Genomic DNA, 24,790 nt, shown 5'->3' with positions numbered 1-24,790 from the left:
ACCATAGGTTTGCATTGCTTGTATAGGTTTGTGTTGCCTGTAAGTAGCACCGCAATATGCGAAACATCATAGGTCTGTGTTACATGTGCGAATTTTATTACCTGTGCATAGTACCATACTGTGTGGAATACCGCGAGTCTACGCTACTTCTGATTAGTACCGCAACATGACACTTAGCATGGTTCTATTTTCCTAGCGATAAGTACCATTATGAGGTGCTGATGACCTGGATTTTGGACCCGTTTTGACTACAAGCATCATCGAGTCAGTATTGTGCTTTAGAAGCTGTCCCTTGGTCAGTAATACTATAGTTTAACACTAAGTTTCTCAGAATGTGGGGCATTCTGGGTCGGATACACTGATTGTTTTAACTTCATATCCATTCATCCTTCATCCTCATGTTTTCAAATTCTGGTCAGTGGACGATTATGGATTTTTAAATTGTCATACGATTTTGCCTCATTTTGTACCATTAGGGGCCGATGACCTAGATGTTAGGCTCCTTTAAACAACAAGCATCACCATCATCATCATCATCAAGTGTGAGTTAGCACAGCGTGGTCAGAAGTAGAAGTATTCAAGCTAGACATGTTCAGTGGTAGTAACTTTCTGTTATGTGAGTCTTACAATCACGAACCATGTCATATGATCAAACCAGAATTAATTTCAGACAGTGTAGAAAGAAGGGTGCATGACAAGATATGTGAACATCCTTTGAGGTTGCAGAAGTTCATTCATCCATTCTACCTAGATGGAGAAAGATTCCCAAACTGCATGACGATTCTGAAGATAATTCAGCAGAGTAGTTTGATTCAGTTGAACAAAGGGACGGGTGTCCACTTTTTGCCATCGTAAATTTTTCTATTTATTTAATCCATTTACCCTCCAGGGTTGGTTTTTCCTGATTCAGCGAGGGATCCCAGCTCTACTGCCTCAAGGACAGTGTCCTGGAGCATGAGACATTTGGTCGGGGATACAACTGGGGAGATGAAGCAGTACCTCGCCCAGGTGGCCTCACCTGCTGAACAGGGACCTTGTGAGGGATGGGAAGATTGGAAGGGATATCTAAGGTAGAGGGAAGGAAGCGGCCGTGGCCTTAAGTTAGGTACCATCCCAACATTTGCCTGGTGAAGAAGTGGGAAACCACAAACCCTCTCTACTTAGTAGTTCTCCTGAGGCTGAGTGGACCCTGTTCCAGTCCTCATACCATTTTTCAAATTTTGTGGCAGAGCCGGGAATCGAACCCGGGCCCCCAGGATTGGCAGCTAATCACACTAACCACTACCCCACAGAGGTGGACTGCTATCATAGATACCAAAGATAACCGTTGGCTTTCTGTCTTGACACTTTATCTCACAAATTCTTATTTGAATTCAAATAGTTTCTACTTTTACAACCCCATGTAGATGATGTAGACTCTGATTGTCTTTTGCTTTCACAGAGGAATGTTTCATGAGTCGTTGAATGAAGGAACAATAATTGAAAACATTACTAATCACCCCAAGAAAGTAGTTAATCTTAAGAATGTCTGGCTCAATGGCTAAATGGTTAGTATTCCAGAGGGTAGTGGGTTCGATTCTCGGCCAGGTCAGGAATTTTAACTTTAATTTGTTAATTCATCTGGCTCGGATATGGGTATGTTTGCCGTTTTCATCATTAGAAACCATCTTAGGTAGGGCCCCATCTTCACAGACGTGCAGGCCTATAGGCCATTTACTAGACCTGCACCAGGCCTCCCTGGAGGTTGTACACCATTATTATCTCAAGGATTTGCTCTCAGAACTGTTCAAGTTTTTAAAAACAGTGATGACAATATCTGTGACAACTTCAACAGCTGAGAGGTCTTTCTCGGGCCTTAAAAGACTTGAGGCTTATTTCCATACAACTACAGGACAGCAGAGATTAAATTCATTGAGCCTTGTGCATATAGGCCTATACAAGGAGGCTGCTAGTGTGTTAAATCTGGAGAAGGTGGCAGATGATTTTGTACCAAGAAATGAGATTAGAAAGTGGGTGTTTCTTCAGAGAACTACATTTCCCAATGGAGACTGTTCAGGTGGTACTTCTAATGGTTTTTCCGTATCATGGAACAATTACTTATACAGTAATAGTACATTTATTCAGAACATGCAGGAATTTATGAAACAAGTTCTATTGTTTTTACTTGTGATCATTTTTGATAGCTTCATACATAGGACATACCTTCAAAATATATATTTATGAATCAAGTTCTATTTTTCTGCCTACTATTGAATATTATTTAAAACGTCACACAAAAGACTGGTTCAAAAATGTATTTGTGAGACAAGCTGTATTATTGTTCCGTTTTTCATATTTTTGGTGAATATTGTTAATATATAGGAATGTTTGCATTAATAGTTGTTCATCATTTCACATATCCGACTCATTGGCTGAATGATCAGTGTACTGGCCTTCGGTTCAGAGGATCCCGGGTTCGATTCCCGGCCAGGTCAGGAATTTTAACCTTCATTAGTTAATTCCAGTGGCTCGGGGCTGGGTGATTGTGCTGTCCCCAACGCCCCTGCAACTCACACACCACACATAACACTATCCTCCAGCACAATAACACGCAGTTACCTACACATGGCATATGCCGCCCACCCTCATTGGAGGGTCTGCCTTACAAGGGCTGCACTCGGCTAGAAATAGAGACACAAAATTATTATTATTATTATTATTATTATTATTATTATTATTATTATTATTATTATTATTATTATTATTATTATTATTATTATTATTATTATTATTATTATTATTATTATCATCATTTCACATGCCTATATTCATGTTAATCATGCCCACCCAACAATTACCTGTTCATAATTACCTGCCTGCTCATAAGCAAGGATTCCTATTTCAGAATAATCCTAAATCTCAACAAAAAACAAGCTATTCAAATGAAATTATCTAATATTTTTATAAATTAATTTAAATGTAGGTACCTATTAAATCAATTTGCCTTCTACCAAGCTCACCCAGCCACGAACTTGTTTATAATGGCATGCTGTGTACCACTTACCAGTTTGGAAAACATGCAGAGTACGGCCACAAGGTTTAGACAGTCATTGGACGTCGATGAACGGTAATTCTTCACTCGTTGAAGCACTAAGAAGAATCATTCTGCAGTGCAGTTGGTGGCAAGAATGCAAAGGAATATCCTGATGGTGATTTCAGAGTCAGGATACACTCCTTGCATTTCTTGTTCATGTATTAAAGCTCTAACTATAATCTTTGTCAAGAACTAAAACTTGTCATTAATAATAGTAATAAGGATCACTCAAAAGAGTATAAAGTAAATCTAAGATCAGTCTATGCTATACTGAGTCACAGATTTCGTTCTGTTTTTGCACTTAAGGAGGTGATATTGTTCACATCTGTTCCCACACAAAGAGCACACACTGTCTTTATTCAGGAAGTGAAAAATCTTTGTTGTGCAAATCTTATGGTGGAAACCATGAATTGCATATCTGGTTATCACATGTCTTTGCTCCTGAAGCTCCTTGGTCCTATTTTGATCTATCATCACGTCCGTAGCAAAAAACTAGGGGTCGATTTCCTTTGATTTTTCTGACAGTATCTGATACGCTTCCTGATATTGGTGGGTAGCTGGTAGTAGTAGGCTGAGACGTATGTCCTCAAAGAAGAAAGTCTCCTTTGTGAGGTGGTATACCAATCTTGATAGAGCTGAAATCCCTACCCCGGTAGCTCTTCTGAGATATCTCGCTTTCACTTTTTCAATTCTTTGTAGGTCATTTGTTGTTAATTTCTCCCATACGATGTCAATTCCATAGGTGGCGATAGGGGTAATCACAGTTCAAAAAAGTGCCATTGCTGTTTCGATTGATAAGCTGATCAATTTTATATTGTACATGGCTTTGATTGGTGTTGATGTTCTATCTTGAATATGATTGCTGAAGGAAGTCATTGTTGGTTGGAGTATGATTCCCAGATATTTAAATTTGTTCACAATTTCTAGCGATTCATTCCCTAATTTTAAAGCTGCGTCTTTAGCCACTTTTCCTCCTTCTGAAAACCATTTGCACAGTTTTATTTTGGTTTATCATTAGTTTGTTTTCCATGGCCCAATCCTTTAGCCTTGTCAGGGTTTTTTGGAGGTCCTCTTTGGATGTGGATCCTATGGCTATATCATTGGCATACATTATCAGCAAGGTCGATGGCATGTATCCTATAACGTTTGTTATGCCTGCAGTCATAACATTGAATAGAAGTGGACTTAGAGGATCTCCCTGTGGGACTCCATTCATTTGCAGCAATTTCTTAGATTTGGTTATACTGTCATTTATTTCCAGGAGATTGTAGTCTAAGATCGTGTCTATGATGTTTCAAAGTTAGTGATTTCTGATCAACTTCTTCAGTTTTAATTTCAGTAAGTCCCTGTCGATGAAGTCGAAAGCTTTTGCGTAGACCACAAAAATGATGTAGTATTTCCCATTTTTATTTTGTAGGGCTTCTTCTATTTTATCTTTGAGGAATTCCACAACTTGAGTTGTACTCCTTCCTTTCCAGAATCCGAATTGGCATTCCGGAATGAGTGGATAGACTATTTCAGTGAGATGATTTATTATTATCTTTGTGAACATTTTGTACACATTACTTCCTAAAGCTATTCCTCTATAGGAGCTTGGGTTGTCGGTGCTTCTTTTTCCTTTATAAAGCATTTTCAAAGTTGCAGTTCTCCATGCATCTGGGATTGTTGCTGTCCGTAGGCAGTAATTAAACAATTCTGTCCATATTGGAATGAGGTCACATTGTGTTGCTTTTAAGTGTTCTATATAAATTTTGTCCAGTCCTGCTGCTTTTTTGTTTTTTCCATCATCGATTGTCTGTTTTATTTCTTCTTTTATTATTTCCAAGCTGAGTGTAGATGTTATTGGTGATCGTGTTATCGTTCTTTCTTTATTTTCTCTTTTGAGCACTGTTGTGAAATGTTTTTCCCAACTTTCCATGGGTATTTCTGTGATTTTCACAGTTTTTTTCTTTGCAGGACGGCAAAAGAGTCTGTTTTAGCTTCCGATCTTGGCCAGATCTTCAATATGTGTTGCTCTCTTGTTTCTCAACAGTGTTCTGTATTCTTTTCTCCTTGCTGCATAGGTCTTCAAATCTTCAGCTTGTTCTAGCTTGTATCTTGTAGCTTGATCTTTTTTTTGACCTTGTATTCGCTGCCACGAACCTGCTACGCAGGCGTAGCAGGGGGAGAGGTGATACTCCCACGTGGCGCGTCCCAGCTGGCGGATAGGGGGGTCCTAACCGGCTTGCCGGCGGACTTGAGGGAAATAAAATACCTCTCCCGGACCAAACACACTACCCTCTGCGGGTGGGGGATGCACATATAGAATACGCCCGCGGTATCCTCCGCCTGTCGTAAGAGGCGACTACAAGGGACGACCAAGGGATGATTGAATTAGGACCATGAAACTACTCTTGATTCGTACCATCATGCGGGGAACACCATGGGTTGCATGTACTTGCGAGTAGTATCACTAAATTGGTACGAAATAGGTTTGTGATTAGTTGCAGTAAAAAGCCTGGCCTGGTGGATTCCAGTACCCGTACATTGAATCCATGTGAGCAACACCGCGGGTCTGGGCGTAGCCTGTGAGTAGTACCGCTATATGAGCGGCACCGTGGGTCAGCATTGCTGGTGATTGGTACCCACTATGTGAGGAACACCGCGGGAATACCGGCGCCCGTGACTAGTACACCTAGGTGAGGAACCTTACCGGTTTGCGTTGGCTGAGAGTGGCACCATTGTGTGAGAAACACCATAGGTCTGCGTTCCCTGTATGAATTGCAATACTTGTGAGTAGTACCATCTTGTGTGGACCACCGTGAGTCTTCGCTACTTTTGATCAGTACCCCAAAATGACAAATACCGTGGTTCTACTTTACTCGCAACATGTACCATTCTGTGGGGCCTTAGACGTGAATTTAGCACCCCTTCAGACATCAAGCATCATTGTTCTTTGTAAATGGTCCCTTGGTCATTAATACTCTAATTAACTACCTTCTTTTTTAGTCTGATCCACTGTTTTTGTTTGTTTTTGTTTTTTTGTAGGGTTCATGTCCATCCATTCATTCTTCATGATTTTTTTATTTTATTTTAGTCAGTGGATGAATTTGAATTTTTTGTTATTTCATTTCATACCATTAGGGGCTGATGACCTCGATGTTAGGCCCCTTTAAACAACAAGCATCATCACATCATCAGCATTCGCTGTCGAACTATATTTGGGCTCTTTGTTTCTTTATCAAGAATGTGGCCCCATCTATTAGGGATGTCGCTACATTCATTGCCTCGTTTATTTGACCCTGATGTATTACATTCCTTGCTTTCTCAATTTCATCTGAGTTCTTTATTATGTCTATGTCGAACAGTCTTGAAAGCTTTGAATCATCTGTTGTATTGATATAGGTTTTCGATGTTCCTCTCAGTTCTATTTCTGTTAGTATTGGGATGGCGTTTTCTGATGGGGGCTGCTCCCGACGTCCATAGGCTTACCTGCTTCAGTACTTTTATATTTTCTCCTTTATAGAACACCAAGTCTATTGTACTGGTTCCATTGGGTGCTAAGTATATTTTTAGTTCCTGTTGATCAGTCAAAAACCTTCTTCCCTTAGAGCGTCGATGACAATGTCAAATTTGGAGTTTGGTTGATCGATCCTACAGTTGAGATCGCCAGCAATTATCACAATTTCTTCTTGTGATGTCTCTTCTATCGCACTTAGAATCGCTTCTGTTACATCTTCTGTTGATTTATCAGGAGACATGTAAATTCCTATAACAGTGATATAGGGTGTTTAATGATGATGGCACTTTCTTTTTTGAGCACTCTCTTCACATGCCCTGCTGTTGCCTTGAAGAAACAGGTTACTCCCCTAGCTGGTCTTCCTGCTGTTGGTACAGCATATAGATGGTGTCCGTAAAAACCATGCAAAGCTATCGGTTCCAAGAGGAAAGTTTTGGTGGCAATTAAGATGTCCATATATTTTCTATTATGCTTTTTGGGGAAAGTCTAAGGCGTTTTTCAATCCTTTGGTGTTCCAGAGGAGGATCTTCATGTTTATTGAAAAGACAGGTGGTCTAATGTTCTAAGGGGAAGGATATTACAGGCTAAGGGTGCTATTCAGGATAAGAATTCAGGACAGGTGTCTGCAAAATCGGTACGAGCCACTCCAGGTAGAGCAACAGAGGGAAGATGAGGAGCAGGGAACTGTTGCTGAGATGTGTGGAAGTAGGAGGAAGGGAAAAGGTAGGAATGGGAAATGTAGAGTATAGGATAGGAAAAGTCAGGTGGAACAAAGTCATGGGTAAGAGAAAAGGGAGGAGGAAGTAGCTTCTGCAGCTATCAGGAAAGATAGGGCTGACCAGGAGGGGCAGGGATCAAATGAGGTGGGTAGGGTTGATGCTCTGGTCATGGGGGATCTCATCGTTAGACATGTGGAGAAAGTGTGTGGAGGAAAGGGAACCAGGGTAGAGTGTTATCTAGGAACTAGGTTGAGGCAGATGTTGAGGAAAGTAGAAGAGAGGGAGGAGGGGATGGAGAAGGTGGTTGTGGAGAACACAAGTTATACCTTCTGAGAGTAATCGATTTCCATCAGAAGAAAGACAGTGTTTTGTTCTATGCTGTTATGTAGTTTCCTTGCTTGAAGTTTTGAAGATGGTGTTGAATTGTATTAATAAAATTGTGTAAAGTAAATGATTTGTTATTGTATAGAACATTTGGCGACCATGACAGGACTACAGGCAATTTCAACATCTATATGAATTAGAACAACGATGACCGAACGATGAGTATTACGCGGCGTGTTTACTCGCGAAGTGAATAAGCTTGAAGAACTACTGAATCTTGCCGATTGTGACCACATAGAAATTTGTAGCAGGTATGCTTCACTTGTGGAAAGATACGAGTTAAAACGTATTGATGATGAAGTCTACAATGAATTGCTGCAAAGAGAAAACCTAGAAGACATCGTGCTTGAAACAGAGATTGACAATTGCAGTGAGTACAAACTGAAATTTTTTAAGGTTAGAGAGAAGGTGCAGGCCTTACAAGTTGCAGATCAAGCAGTTTCAGAAGTCAGTAGTAACTGTTCACGTTCTTCCAATCAGAGATTATTATGACTGCCGAAACTAGAGCTCAAAAGGTTTGATGGGAATGTGAAAGGTTGGATTGGGTTTTGGGCACAATTTACTAAAATACATGAAGATGGCAGCCGTAAAGATGAAGACAAATTTGTTTATTTGATTCAATGTAGGGAACCTGGTTCACCTGCTCAGAAACTGGTAGAAAATTTTCCTCCTTCCAAGGAAAACTATAAAAAGGCTATAGATTTGTTGAAGTCTAGGTATGGGAAGGATGAGTTATTTATTGAATACTATGTTAGGGAACTTTTATCCTTGGTGTTAAAGAAAGACAGCTTAAGATCCATAGCACAACTGTACGACAGTCTGGAAGGACAGTTGAGAGCGCTTGATTCTTTAGGAGTGACAAAGGAGAAATACGCAGCAATGTTATTTCCCCTTGTGGAGAGTGTCTTACCAGAGGTTATGTTTAAAACCAGGCACAGGTACCGTGTATCGAAAGAAACGTCTACCAAGGAACCTGACTGTTGCTTGACAGAACTGTTAGCCTTCTTAAAGACTGAGGTTGAAGGGGATGAACGACTTAAGCTAAGGCAAGGTTCTTTTGAAGGTAATGAGAGGGTAGATCATGTTAAGCAAGATGATAGAATCAAGATTAAGAAGAGGGAAGTGCCTTCAGCAGCTGCTTTAGTTTCAGTAGAGGATGTTTCGGTTGGTAAGGGAAACAAGAACAACAGAGAACTAACATGCGTGTTTTGTAGCAGAACCACACATCCCTCCCAAGACTGTGCTGTAGCTATTGATTGTTTTTTAGAAGAATGCCAAGGGATGTTAAAGAAAAAGGGAACTTGTTTTAGGTGTCTACGACAGGGGCATGTCAGTGCTAAGTGTAAGATGCTTGTGAAGTGTCCATTTTGCAAAGGGAAACATTACACTTTGATGTGTGTGAAGACAGCCTCAGATGAACCTAAAGATGATTCAGTTTCAAATACAGTTAGCATGATAGCAGGTAGTAACGAAGGACAAGTAACCTATCTGCAGACTATAGTTGCTAAGATAGTTGTTGGTGGATCCACTCACAGAGCGAGCTTTGCGACAGTGGATCGCAGAAAAGCTACGTTAAGAAGTCTTGTGCTAAGAAATTAGAGTTGAAACAAACCGGAAAGGTAATCCTAAGTCAAGAATTATTTGGAGGTAGGAAAACAGCACCTGTTAGCTTCGAGTCCTATCAGATAACCCTGTTGGGTATGAACGAGGAAAGGAGATGTGAGGTTACTGTGTTAGGCTCTGACTGTATTTGTCATAGTGCTTCCCTAGTTGATGCTGACTTGTTTAATTTACTGAAGGATAAGGGAGTTGAACTTACTGATGTTAGACAGTGTGATGATAACAATGCTAGTGAAATACAGGTATTGTTAGGAGCTGATGTCTAGGCTCAGATAATCACGTCAGACTTTGTGCACGTATACAAGAATCTGGTGGCTGTGAGAACTTGTTTGGGGTGGACACTTACGGGCCCTTCTGAGACCACCTCACCAACTGCCTCGTCTTACACTCTGCTTAGACTCAATCAACAAGAGTAGCGGATTTGTGGGAAATTGAAGCTATGGGTATAAAAGATCCTGGCGAACAGATCAAAAAGGAAGAGAGGGAACAACGGGTCAAGATGTTCTTTGATAAGACTCTGAAGAGAGAAGAAGCATCTGGACGCTACATTGTTAAACTGCCTTGGATTGACGGTTGTGCTTCTCTGGAATCAAATCGTGAAGTTACTGAGAAACGATTGTTGAACACTTCAAGAAAGTTGCGAGGAATGCAGAAATTTCAGGATTATGATTAAGTGTTTCAAAAATGGGAAAGAAAGGGGGTCATTGAAGGCGTTTCAAATGAGGTTTCGGATGGACCTACGCATTATCTGCCTTACCAAGCTGTGCTGAAAGACAGTGGTACTACAAAGATTAGGCCAGTGTTTGATGCTTCCAACAAGGACAGAAATGGTAATTTATTAGTGCCTCGAACCTGGACCAAACCTCATTGACCTTGTTCCATCCATACTCACCAAAAAAATAATTCTTTGCTTCGCCAAACTATTAATACTACAATTTGATTTCTTATACCCTCAACCCTTTACAGAACACCTTTTAGTGATATTAACTGAGTTCTTATAGAACTTTATAATTATAGATGATTACTGTCACACTTTCCCTCGCTCCCGCACCGTAGTTCTCCTCACAAAGGATTAACTATAGGCTGGCTCTAACTTTTATTTGAAATCCACTTGATACTGATGATATCGTTTCTCTTTATATTGTTCTAAGAATTGAACTCTTTTCTCGCTACCCGCCATGACCAATAACTTATAAACTTGACACACTGCTTCAACCCTCTCCTCCATTAATCTCACATCTTCTGTAACGCCAGTAACTTAAATATCAGTCATTTCAATGCTACCATAAAAACTATTTAACACTATTACAATTAAAAATAAATGAAATTACACACAACGTTTTATCTCCAACTCATCTTTACGTTAACCAATTTCAACATTAATAAAGAGGTAAGCGTTTTTACACACTTCAATTTCTCTTTGAACTCTCCTTTCATCAAACTCATTCTTTAACACTTATTTCTCCTATTGTTACAGACTTCAAAATTTCCCTTTTGACTATATACAAGAGACTTCAATCGTTCCTTCCAGCTAATATTTAACACAGCTGCTTACCATCAAGCACTCTTCTTCACTCGGGCTTTCAGAAGACTACAGTTTTATCTCTTCGCACGAGAGTTACAACATTCTAACCATTTTTATATTATTATAAACCCCACTTGTTCTAAGCAGCAGAAACGTCTCTTTACTATTTTAAAAATTGTGTTTAAACTCCACTCGGAGTTATTAACTACATTCTTCATCATTATTCCTGACGCTTGAACTGTTCAAAACCCGATAATTTTATCGAACACCCTCATCCTTCACAAGGCCCCGCTTTACTTGTTCCAACTTAACAATTTTATTATAAACTTCACTTGAAGTGAGCAACGGTAACATCTCTTTACTAACTTTAATATGTTTTAATACTCCATTTGGAATTATCAACTACATTTTTTTTTTCTTTTATCATTATTCTAACGCCCTCAACCTCCACAGGACGCCATTTTACAAGGTTTAACGTATCAATTTACGTTCTTATAAAATTACCAGTATACAATTTGTTACCAATTTTTAAACAAGGACTTTCAAGAAAGTGTATAAATTTACGACTATTTGTTTTTTTAAGACTTTATTAAGGCTTCATTTTAAGAATATCATAACTCTTGTTTACCATTTGCTCACCATTTGAAGCACATTTCCAACATCATCCTCACATTCATATGTAATTTTAATACAATCAGGTACCTGATTAATTACCTTTCACCGGGCGAGTTGGCCGTGCGCGTAGAGGCGCGCGGCTGTGAGCTTGCATCCGGGAGATAGTAGGTTCGAATCCCACTATCGGCAGCCCTGAAGATGGTTTTCCGTGGTTTCCCATTTTCACACCAGGCAAATGCTGGGGCTGTACCTTAATTAAGGCCACGGCCGCTTCCTTCCAACTCCTAGGCCTTTCCTATACCATCGTCGCCATAAGACCTATCTGTGTCGGTGCGACGTAAAGCCCCTAGCAAAAAAAAATTACCTTTCAGATTGAGATTAAGGCTGAAGATGCCCTTAATTAAAGGGCGAAACATGTCCCTATAATTTTATTCAAGATTTAATTTCTTAATTAAAATCTCTATTTATGTATTGAATAGGTGGAATAAATAAATTTTAATATTTATTTGACTTCATTGTACATTTCAATACGAACCAAAACATGAGAATTATAACATGTAATATCTGTTGGGTACGCCCGTCACTCATCTGTTGACTTAGCTTTTACCAGATGAATTTCTGTCGTCACTTCTGAAATTCTTTTTTTTTTTTCGGACCTGAAATAAAGCAGCTCTCTACACACTCACATACTAGTTTAAATAGATGTGAATTGTTTCACACACCATATATTTGATATTACTAACACTCTCACACTATCTAGTGATGTAAGCTTTATAAATATATACTCATTTTATTCCATGCAAGAGCAGTTACCGCTCTTTGACGAGTATTCTTAGAACTTATAACTACTAAGATCCCTAAGTTTTACTGGTTAGAAATTAACTAGAAAATGATTAATCTACTCTAAAATAACACTTCCACCAACTTATTATCACTTATATTATCACAATGAATACTTCAAGCAGTTATTGAAGAAACAAAATCACTCCTATGAAAATCTTTTACGACAACCTGATTTCACGTGACCAAACAATACTGAGGGGAGAAATACTCTAAAACTTGTCATGGAATTTTTGATAAGCTTCTTTTTTTTTCTCCAGTTCTACCTTCAGTTGATCCATGATTAGGAGACCAGTGCTTTAGTTGGTTCAAAGCTAAACTGTTGCCACATAAAAGTTTTATTTAAAATTATTTCATATTTTATGATGAATGTTTAATTGTATTGGCCATATAAATACAAGTAATATAAGGAAGTCTTATCATTCTGTCAAACAAAACTTTGTCAATGATCCATGTCTCTAACTAGAGGAAATGGCGTGGTATGTAATGAGGGAATGCACTGTCTAAATCAGAGTGATGAAACGTTAATCTTCTGCATAACTTATGCTGGAAACCATGCACAGCGAATCTAGTCACTGAATGCCATAGCTTGTAATTTGCTCACATTTCCAGTCTTGCGAGATCATAGCATCAGTGGTAAAGAAGTCGTCCCAGATTTCCGCCCTCTTTGTCGATAAATCTTCCAGAGCATTCATATCATTGGAAGTAGCTGGAAGTAGCAGCTTGAACCGTAGCTCCTCTATGTAGTTTTTTCCTGGCTAACACATATACAAGAAGGGATGGTGTAGATTTTGACAAGCAAAGGACCTTTTTTGAGAAAAGTTTATTTTACCTTTTCGATGTCTAATAATTTTTTATTTGTGAGATGTATCCCGATGTTTTCTAGAGCATATGCAATGATGGGTGATAGCTTTAAATTGAACAGCTTAATAACCGTTCCCAGGAATAGTTTGTTGAGCTGCTATATGTCATTCATTGATTGTATCGCTGCATTTACCTTGTCTTTCATGTGTAGGATGAATACATTGCCCAGGCTTTGAAATGTTATGCCTAGGTACTTAAAATTAGTCACAGTAGATATCAGATGTGACTTATGGAGAAAGACTGTCATCTACAGGCCACTGACATGGTTTTCCCTCATTTAGAAGGAGTTTATTTATTTCTGCCCAGTCTGTCGGTTGATTGAAGATTATTTGAAACATTTCTTGTGATTTAGACGTTACCATATTCAGGTAGACATACATTTGCAGCTTTTTTGGATTCTCTGAATACACAGACTGGATAATATCTGCTGTGGCTATTATGAATAAAAGGGGATTCAAAGGGTTGCCCTCCAGGATCCGATATTCTGCCTTATAGGTTTTGAGTGAGAGAGACCATCAATGATTTCAATAAAAATATTACCAGGCTGAGTGGCTCAGACGGTTGAGGTGCTTCTGACCCGAACTTGGCAGGTTCGATCCAGGCTCAGTCTGGTAGTATTTGAAGGTGCTCAAATACATCAGCCTTGTGTCGGTAGATTTGCTGGCATATAAAAGAACTCATACAGGACTAAATTCCGGCATCTCAGTGTGTCTGAAAACCATGAAAGTAGTTAGCGAAACGTAAAAACAATAACATTATTATTGTAAAAAATGTTGTTTGGAATGTCCCTAATGATCCTGGATATTTCATTAAAAAATTAAGAAATTGAATCCAGTTCCTCATGTAAATTCATGGTTGATGGCAGGAAGGTAATCAGCAAACAAGACAGCATGCTGCAAGCCAGATCAATTAAAGGAACCTGCAGTATCAACCAATATGGGCACTTTTGAAGTGAAGGAGAGCTCTCCATTTTTTTTTTTTTTTTTTTTTCCAACTAAAGCACTCATTTTAACTCAAAACTGTTTACGACCTGTTATTTCTCTTGTGTCTACTTCAGTAACTTTCAAGGATTCATCACTTTGCATTTTACTTTTAATTTTTTACTTCACTGTGTCCTCATATTGCAATAAATAAATAAAAAAACAACCAAACCCCATGGTCCTTAACGCCCTTGAAAGGGCTTTGGCCTGCCCAGTGACCGCTGCTCAGCCTGAAGGCCTGCAGATTACGAGGGGCCGTGTGGTCAGCACGATGCGTCCTCTCGGCCGTTATTCTGGGCTGTCAAGACCGGGGCCGCCATCTCATCGTCAGATAGCTCCTCAGTTCTAATTACGTAGGCTGAGTGGTGAGTGGACCTCGAACCAGCCCTCAGGTCAAGAGAAAAATCCCTGACCTGGCCGGGAATCGAACCCGGGGCATCCGGGCGAGAGGCAGGCATGCTACCCCTACACCATGGCGCCGGCGCTCATATTGCAATAACCTGAACTTATTTATGGAAACTTCTTTGTAAAAGTCAAATATGTCATAAGAATTGGTAACTAACTAAATCAATTAAATGAAGCATATAACTCTATTCCAGTGTCAAAATCTACTTTCACAGATAGCTAAAGGATTATTGATAGGTTAGAAAGGATGGAAACAGCTATAATGACAAGAGTATGGAGTGCAGTTTTCAGAGCTGTAGTGCTACAAGCACTAAAGGCATTGCATATTTTAATATAGCTAAACTACTGCTATCAAACACATTCATCTTCAAACGTACTGGTAATTAAGAATATTACCATACTTACCTTGCACATATGACGACATAGCTTCCGGTCTTGTACAGTAATTTGCTTTTCCAAGTCATCCTGTATCGTTCTTAGGGCAGACGTCACTTTATTCTAGTTCTTCCCAGTTCTACAACATTCTCCTTCTCTCGCAGAACAAAGTGTATCAGAGAGTTGTTTTTAAGGTAGATGGTCTGATGTTGGCAAAAATTTTCTTAGAACATCTCAAAGGTCTGCCTTTGCTGGCAGGACCTAGTGTTTACAGTGCACTATGTCTTCTGGTATAGGCTAGAGCAATTTTGTTACTTTCGTAGATCTGTCTCCGTCTTATCCTTGACTTTGACAATATGAAAGTGACTGAGGTATGAGCGATGCTAGTAATGCCAATCCTTATGCAGCCAGTCCCTGCTATGAATGGTGTGAAAATGTTGCTCATAGGGTCGGTTGGTGTATGCATTTTAGTGGGCTTGGCAGACTGATATGTAATAGTAACTCTGGCTCAGTGAGGAAAGCAACAGGAAACTACCTCACTCCTCATTTCCATCTATGACAGCTGATGGCAGAGCTGTTGAGGATCCCACCAGCGGCATCGCTGATGGACTGAACATACATACATCTCAAAGGTGGGTGGAGGCATAGTGACTCTGAAGAGAGTAAAAACAAGGTACAAGCTTCTTTGCAACATTCTGCTGCACATTGGCCAACTAGGTTCAAAAAGAGAGCAGTGCAGGGGAGGCAAACAAAGCCACTGACTGACTTAATTTGTGCTTGTAAACTATTATACAATGCCCGGCAGACATTCCCCTAAGGTAATTTTCATGACCACTAATGCGACTACGTGCATGTTTCCAGTCACATGATTTCTTGCATGGCAAGCATTGAAGTCCCACCAAATAGTCTAAATGTGGCACAAAACACTGAACTAGTACTTTTGAGGTATATTAAGTAATCTCCCCTTGCCTTCTCACAATTGACTGCGTACTACAAACACTTTTTTTGTCAAATATTTAATTACGGTTCCATAACTTCGTTTTGAGGTTGTGAAATCCTGATCATGTTTATTCTGCACAACACCATGTTTTGTAACATAATCATGTGTAATGTATTTTATAATCCATAGAACAGGTTTGTTACTCACAGTTTTGGAAAGAAATAAAATGTCACTGTCATTAACTGGCAAAGAATTACCCATGCTCTTCACTGCATCTGTATTTAAAACACAAGGATTGGGGCAAAAGTCATGGCAACTATTTTTTTTTTTTTTTTTTTTTTCTTGTAGATATGTGAATGGATCACAAACATATATGTGTCATGTGGAAGTTCTGCAGGCATAGTGTGTATGCAGAACAACAGATGGCTCTGTGATAGCTGGTAGTAGCACAGCGAGGGCTGTGAAATCAGTCAGTTGGTGAGTGTCGTGCGAGATGGAAGTAACCTGTGTTGAGCAGCGCGCTTACATCAAAATAGCCGTTTTCCGAGGGAGAAATGCGATGGAATGTCACAGTGAATTAGTGGAAGCCCTTGGGAATAATGCCGTACCATACCATACAGTAGCACAGTGGATAGGAAAGTTTCAGCAAGGACGTATGTCAACCAATGATGAGCAACGTTTGGGACGACCTGTCAGTGTGCGGACCGACGCAAAATGTGCCATCATCGAGCAGCTCCTGGATGAAGACAGATGATGGACGCTACTGGAGTTAGAGAGGGCAAGTGGCATCAAGAAACGCACCATCCACATGATATTGCATAATGAGCTGCAACTGCGTAAATTCGCATCGCGGTGATACCGCATGCACTGATGGAAGTTCAAAGGTGGGTGCGCTATACAATATGCTCTGACCACCTTGCACGCTGGCAACAGGACGGTGATCAATTCTTGTCACGAATAATCACCATCGATGAATTTTGGACCAGGGCATACGAACCAGAACTGAAACGTCAGTCCGCAGAGTGGCGACATGGTGGATCACCAAGGAGGCAGAAGGTCCGTCAGAATCCTTCCCCAGTCAAATTGATGGTGATTGTCGCATATGACGTCAGGGGTGTCATTTTTTGCCACTTTGTTCCACATGGCAGAACAGTGACCGCACAGTACTACAGGGACTTCCTGGTGCAACAGGTATGACATGGCGTTCAGGAGAAACGTCTGGATCTTGTGGACAGTGCAATAATCATGCACGACAATGCAAAACCACATAAAGCAGAGTGTGTAAGGCAGCTACTGCGACGTTGGGGATGTACTCCCCTGGCATTTCACCCTGTGACTTTGATATCATTCAAAAGATTAAGTATCCACTACATGGTAGGCGGTTTGCAACACGAGAGGACATTGCCAATGTTGTACGCCAACAGGTGACCCGATTCACACATGGTGCGGCAAATGCTGAGGCAGATGGTATTCAGTGCCTCCCACATCGTTGGCAGCGTGTGGTGTCAGTAGCAGGGGACTACTTTGAGGGTCTTTAGGCCCAGGTTTGTCATGTCAACTTTATGTGTACTGTGTTGTCATTCTTTTGTGCTGGAAAGGCCATATTTCCCTGAATACTACCATAATAAATGAGTGTGTTATGATATTTCAGTGCTGTTCATTCTCCACACATGTAGTTAACACCTTGTCCTTTCGTCTGTATATGTCACATTTTCCAACCGGACTGGTATCTTCAAGAAAAACATTTGTTGCCATGACTTTTGCCCCAACCCTCATATTATCAGAAGCAATGGACATTGAAGTACCAGGTTGGTAGGACAAATTTTTTGGCTCTGATTTCTTAAAAAAATAATTCTAGTTTTGGAATTTGTTTGATTTTCATAAACAGTCCAGTCTTTTACTGTTTTTTTACTATGCAAATAGGCACTTTATAGGCACTTATTCTGCAACAATTACTGTTACTAATCATTAAATCACTCACCAACTGACAAACTTATGACCACTCAGCAAATATAACTGCAAGACTGGAAACTGAATCTTCCAGTTACCAGTTCTTAAATTAAATATGATGCTAAGGCCAATAGTTAACAATATGGTTGCCATGAAGATACTTGATGGTCAAAGCACACCATCTGGGCACCCAACTCTTCTCTCTATGAATTCACCAACAGAATATCGACAGTTTGCAGGTTTGACCCGGCTGACTTTAGAGTGTGTTGATCACCTACAGCAAATTAAGTTAAATGTTAACAGTTCAGTATCTTCTAACTTAGTACCAAAATAAAACATAGGTTAAGAGTGATTTATAGGTAACTAGGTTCCATAAAATCTAGAAATATCTGTATTATATAAAGCCAGAAAGCTAACTGACTGACTGACTAACTAACTAACTGACTGACATTAATGTTTACCCATTTCCAGATGAGCTAGAAATTTGAAATTGGCAATCTGATAGCTATTAGGCTGTAATCCAAGGAAAAATTCCAAAAAGTTCAGATTTTTCATATTATCCCCCCAAAACAAAATGGCGGACTCAAATTTCAGGTGTGCTAGAAAATTGAAATGAGGCAAAATTATAGCTGTTACCCTGTAACCAATGGAGAAATTATAAAAAATTCCAATGTTTAACATTTTACCCCCCCAAAAATATTGAAATTTCGAGGCAATTTTCATGCCAGTGCAGACCTTCCTTTCGAGGTATTTTGTGCCTAAATTGCAATTCCTATCAAAAAATGGATAGTGCTTTTTGTCCCTGGAATGAAGAGTTCTACAACTTTGATCCTATGACTTTTTGTCATATCTCAACAGCTTCTACCTTACATTGAACTTCATTTTCCGATTTTGGGTGAATTTTGTTTCTTTTCCATATATTATTTTACTGCTTGAAACACTTTATAGGACACGTAGGATCATGAAATTCAGCAGGCCCCTTGCCACATCCATTGGTCATATGCAAACTGACTTTCATTATTCCTGCCGCCATGTAGCTATGGGAAAACGAAGCAATATGTGGAAACACTACTCAAATTTCAGCCTTATTTATGTTTCTAAAGCAATCTAAGGTGAAGCTGACAGTGATACGACAAACCGTCAAAGAACCAAAATTACAGATCGTTTCATGGTTGTTATTCCTGCCAAGTTTAAAGACTATAGCTATCTGGTAAGTTGGCAAAATTATTTCTCAACTTGTGAACAACGTACAAAATTTGACCTAGATTGAAACATTTACCTTTACCTATGCCATAAATAGCCAAGATACAAGAAAATGTCTTAGGACCAAAAATGTAGGCTACTAAAGGGGCCGTTGTTTCCCATTTTCACACCAGGCCAATGCTGGGGCTGTACCTTAAATAAGGCCACGGCCGCATCTTTCCCACTTCTAGCCCCTTCCTATCCCATCGTCGCCATAAGACCTATCTGTGTTGATGCGATGTAAAGCAACTTGCAAAAAGAAAAAAAACTAAAGGGGCCGTCTTATGCCGCAATCCACTTGTCAATACTACCAACCGTTCTGCCACAGTAAATTTCCAAATGAAGGTCTGCACTTATAAATGCGCACATCTTCAATGCTTATCTATATTATATAAAACCTTACGGCTGACTGACTGACATTAAAGACTGACCACTTCCAGATGAGGTGGGAACTTGAAATTTGTCAGTGTGATAGCTATTAGGCTGTAACCTATAGAAAAGTTCCAAATGTTCAATTTTTTGTTATTTTTACTTCCCTTCCCCTAAACTAAATGGAGGACGATATGTTGCAGTGCGCCAGAAAATTAAAATTTGGCACAGTTATAGCTCCTGACCTGCAATTGACAGAAAAATTCCATAAAGTTCTAGTGTTTAACTTTTTACCTCCAAAAATTATTGAAAAGTGGAGGCATTTTTCATGATGGTGCAGACCATCTTTTCGAGGTTTTTTTGTGGCTAAATGGTAAGTTGTACCGCCAAATGGACAAGACATTCAGAACCCACCATGAAGAAATCGACAACTTTGGTCCCGTGACTTTTAGTCATATCTTGATCCCTTATGCCTTAGATAGAGCTACATATTCATATTTTACGTCAATTTTTTACATTTTCCATAATTAATTTTACTGTTTTACACACTTATAAGACCGACAGAATCTTTGGCAGGCTCATTGAAACGTCCGTGGGTCATATGTCAGCAAAATGCATGATTCTAGCACTGTGTAAGAATGGAAAAACGAAAGGAATATGTGGACACTGTACTCCTAATCTAAGATTCTAAACCAATCTACGGTGTACCCGATGCAGATACGACAAAACATCTAGCAACAAAAATGTAGAACATTTCAACCACCATACATCTACCACGTTTCAAGACTATAGCTGCCCATTAGGTTAGGAAAAGAATTTCTCATCTTGTGAGAATCATACGTAATTTGCACCAGGTCAAAACGTTTACATCTATCTTTGCTAAAAATCGTGAATATACTGTACGAGAAAATATTATAGGATGAAACATGTACGCGAATAAATGGGCTGTCTGGTAGCGCTATCTGTTTCTCGTAACGACATACTGGTTCGTCAGATTAATTTTCCAAATGACCACTTCTAACATAGAGGAATTGGGGGTTTGGGGGCAGAGCCCCCAACGAGCGAAAGCGAGTCTTAATGTACACGCTCTAGAATCGTCTATAAGCTAACCAGGGAGTCCTTTCTAATCGAAGATATGAGATTCAAATTACCCTTACCTTCTACGCAAAGCTGGAAAAAGCTTGTGGAAGAAAGGAAAATGGAAAGGATGGACATCTGGTGTAGTAGCTTTGGTGGTGTACTTAGTAGAATAATGGCATAGTAAACAAATACACAGAGAGAAGATGATGGGCCTCAGAGGATAAAAAGTGTTAGAATAGAGAGAACCAGAATATTAACAGAACAAATAATTAATATATATTTAATAATCAACAAGAAATATACATTTTTGTTAAGATTAGGACACCAACATAATAAAGGCAAACAATGAAAATAGTAGGAACAGCTCTGAGATGAATAGTTACGAAGTAAGAATATGCCACATTTACAATGTCACATAGATTGTAGAAATACATCCGAAGTATATATAAATATTTAGTCGTAACACAGATATAATTACAAAATCAATACAAAATAGTGAAGAAACTCAAAAAAAGAAAAAAAAAGGTAAAACGAAAGAAGCGGAATGATATGATGAGGAAAAGGGGAAGGGGAGAAGGGAGTAAAGATGGATACTAGGAGGAAGAGATTCTTCGCCGGGTAGCTATATTTGTATGAGAAATACGAGTGTTGAACAACCAGCGGGTATCACAAACACGTAAATAGGTGATTCCAATTAATGTTCCCCTGTCCAGAGTATAGTTCTGGCCGGTAGCAACTTAAGTTGAAAAAGATAAATCTTGCATCTTGAATGTGAACACTGAGACTAGCTGGCTGAATGAAAAAGTACATAAGAAGCCAGGTGTTAAAAAGGGAAATAAGGCCAGATGGGCCAAGGAAAAGTCCAAACTCAAAATAGTATTATGTTTTTCTTGCTCATCAAGTTGGACGATGTAAAAAAAAGGCCAAGATGGTAATGTCCAAATTATAAGATGGCATACAGGTTCTCGGTGCTCCACCACTCCGTAACGATGCGAGACCAACTTGTGAGGGGTGGAGTCTGGATTATATAGCACCGTGGAAAAATCTCGAAGCAGAGGTAAGTGAGAGCCAGCGTTTTCCAGAACAATGACGTCACAGTCACATGACCTTGGGTGGAAGTTACAGCAGATAAGCAAGGCAGTACGTTGTGAAGGCAGCAGCACAGCAATCGAAAAGAGAAGCGACAGCAGAAGGCAGGAATGTAGAATTACGCTGAAACTTGCATAGCTGTAGAGAGAATATTACACTGGCCAGAGGCCATGATGAACAGGGCATGGACTGGTGCAAACCAGGACCTCCGCCACTTTACGGGTGTTCACGTATCCCATTTTTCTGTAGTATTGACAAGGCGGACTCGTATCATCTCCTGTTTTTCACTGTAATGAGATTGTTAGGTAAAAGTCAATATGAACCAAAAAAGTCCAAAAAAATAGTCAGAATAATAACCACTGTTATGTGTGATACTGCCGCTTGTGTATGTCGACCTTGAATCAGTACCACAATTCTGGCTCTGTCAAACTGGAAAATATGCATTGCACATGAAATGTATACACTAGCTGAACCTCGTACTGTACTGTATACACTACTACCAGTCTTCACCTGAAATGGCATAGTTCACCCCAGGCTCAACACAAACCATTAGGCAGAGACATCTGCTGTATTGTAAACAATCAATTGAATTACTTGTGTGTATACAGTGCTTTCTACCATTTACAACAAGAATACACACACCCTACCACATAACATGCCCAATCCCACAATATTCCAAACATTTTTTGAGATGTTTATATCTATATATTTTCATCGATTTTAAATGTTATTAATTTTTATATATGAAGTTATTTAATACTTATTGATGACTGGATGAAAATGATGACATAGTTGTATTCATAATGGAAAAAAAAGGTTAAAAGAATGTAGGTTCATATCTAACAATTAAAATTGTTTTCAACTTCTTGACCAGAGTGTTTATAAAAATGAGTTGGTCCATGATTTTCTTCAAACTGCTGAAGTGATATCTCATACATCATATGAAAAATTCTTCCAAGAAATTATTTCTATGATATTTTCTTCATTTCTTTCTATAATTTTTTATGTGAATTAAATATTATATTTTTGTTTCAGAAATATTATTTAAATGGAGATTCTGGCTCTTCTACACAAACTATTCAAAGTCTCCAAATATGTGCTCTTCTTGATCCCCAGTTTTTAAGTTCAGTGAAGAGCAGTAAAAGGTGCACCACACTCTCTCAAGAATGGAAGTCACACAATGATGATCACATTGGTATGATGTGATATATCTTTTGTATCTGTATCCTAAACCAATAGCATTTATTTATTTATTTATTTATTCATTCATTCATTCATTCATTCATTCATTCATTCATTTATAAGCTTTGAAAGACTATCATATTTTAAACTGGATCTACCATTACCTTCAGCTGGTGGACCTCCCGAAGATGGATGAGGCGGCCCCCGCCTCTGTTACAAACACACTAGACTGGAGCGATCACTAAGACAACGTGGTTCGAAAGGTGCCAGCTTTTATAGCAGAGGGGAAGGTTCCAGAAAACTCTGGGCCAAGGGACCGACACACCCCCAATTCTCATTGGATAATCAAATAAATATCAAAATTTTGTCATTGGTGAATAAATAAAAGTACAAAGGTTCTGATTGGCCAACGCCTTAAGTTGGCGGGAAGAGACAGAAGTGTTGATAACTTTTGAACATCATAAACAAACACTAAACATTCCAGTTTAGGAAACCTTTACGTACAAAATGTATCTAGAATTTTAATAGTTCATCTTTATACCAGAGGGCACAACATAAGTTTATAGCAGCGACATCTGTTGAGAAATGTTCAAACTTCTTGTACTACTAGTTGCAAGGTTTATATTTCAGATGGCATTCTCCAAGGCGCTTATTTAAGTGCGCCGGGCGGGTGTACCTCTGGTAAAAAATCAATTAATTTATATGCATCAGATGTATGCACGAAAATCAAAGATCACAAAGTAGGAAGGAGGATCACACACAAGGATAGACTAAAACGACTAGTGCAGGTAGAGGGAGCAACAGAAAGGAGAGGCAAGGGTAAATTCCATACCTCCTCACCTCATACTGTTGTCATCATAGGCAGGCTCTCCCATAATCAAGCCATGTTTTTCCAGATCTATTTAGCCCCCAATGAACTTGTTTATGCTTCCCAGTTTCATCAAAAGTGGGTGGGCATCCACACACATATATAAGGGAACACATTTGAGAATTCTTTGGTCTTGATGTGGAAAGTCAGATAAATACCAGAAATATGAAAAGCTTAAGGGAAAGAAAAAAAAAGAAGGTAATAGGCCTATATGTGATCAAGGACAAGGAACACAGGTGGAAAAGTACATACAGATTTGATGTAATGAAAATGGAGCACAAGAGTATAAAAATAAATAATTAAAGAGAGGAAGGATAGGATCAGATAGGGTCACACACAAGGATAAACATGACAGACTCAATCAGAAAGAGGGAACAACAGAAAGGGGATACAAAGACAAACTTAACACCTTCACACAGTACCATGTTCACTGCTGTTATGGGTTGAGAAATCTGGAAGAACAAACAGTGTGTGAAGATGTATAGTTTGTCTCTGCCATGTTGTATTTTCAGGTTTGCCTTCTCTCTTTTGTATCTCTTGCTGTCTCTACCCATGCTAAACCGTCACTGTGTTTCTCTTTGTGTATGTCCCTTTTCTCTCTCCTAGCTTCCTATCTTTTAATTGCAACAGAGTTTAAGGTAGTAACGCGAAGGGAAGCATGCTCCCTCAAACCATGCCTTTTGCCTTTGGAATAAGGTTATTTATATCCTTCATCAATTTATGTAATGTAATTTATAATCCATAACTAAATAAAATTATGTAAACATTAATATTACCTTTTACAACTATTATTGTAATAAATGCCAATTGAAGTACCTTCTTGATGCAGGATCAATTTTATTATGAAAGGTAAAAATATACAAAAGATACCAAATATAACAATGACATATACATTTTTGCACAGTATAAATTATACAGTGTATTGCTACTAGAAAATAGTATGAAAAACTTTGTCTAAGAGTAAATTATTTCTTTAATATTGAATTTGTTGTACCATAACATAAATTTTCTTATGTGAAATGACATAATAGAACATCCATAAATGATGAATCCTGTATTCCTATTTTAGAATTTTAATATAATAATATTTCTTTTCTGTTTATGGACACTTAACTCTCACTTGATTGCAATAGAGTTTAAGTTAGTAATGACAAGGAAGTATGCTCTCACA

General features: G+C 38.9%; 1 protein-coding gene across 4 annotated transcripts in view; it reads left to right on the top strand.

Annotated features, from left to right (window-relative positions):
- Positions 1–24,790, top strand: part of LOC136872401 (uncharacterized protein MCAP_0864) — a 43,934-nt gene that overhangs the window by 4,172 nt on the left and 14,972 nt on the right. For all 4 annotated transcript variants that reach the window (XM_067146217.2, XM_068227455.1, XM_067146219.2 and 1 more), the window contains exon 2: positions 22,605–22,764. In XM_067146217.2, coding sequence (XP_067002318.2) covers positions 22,605–22,764 — 160 coding nt within the window. The remainder of the gene's footprint in view (positions 1–22,604; positions 22,765–24,790) is intronic.

Source organism: Anabrus simplex, chromosome 4 (genome assembly GCF_040414725.1).
Source record: "Anabrus simplex isolate iqAnaSimp1 chromosome 4, ASM4041472v1, whole genome shotgun sequence".
In the NCBI taxonomy this organism is placed as follows: Eukaryota; Metazoa; Arthropoda; class Insecta; order Orthoptera; family Tettigoniidae; genus Anabrus; species Anabrus simplex.
Note: the sequence above shows the minus strand (reverse complement) of the source record. Positions and strands in the feature narration are given on the sequence as shown.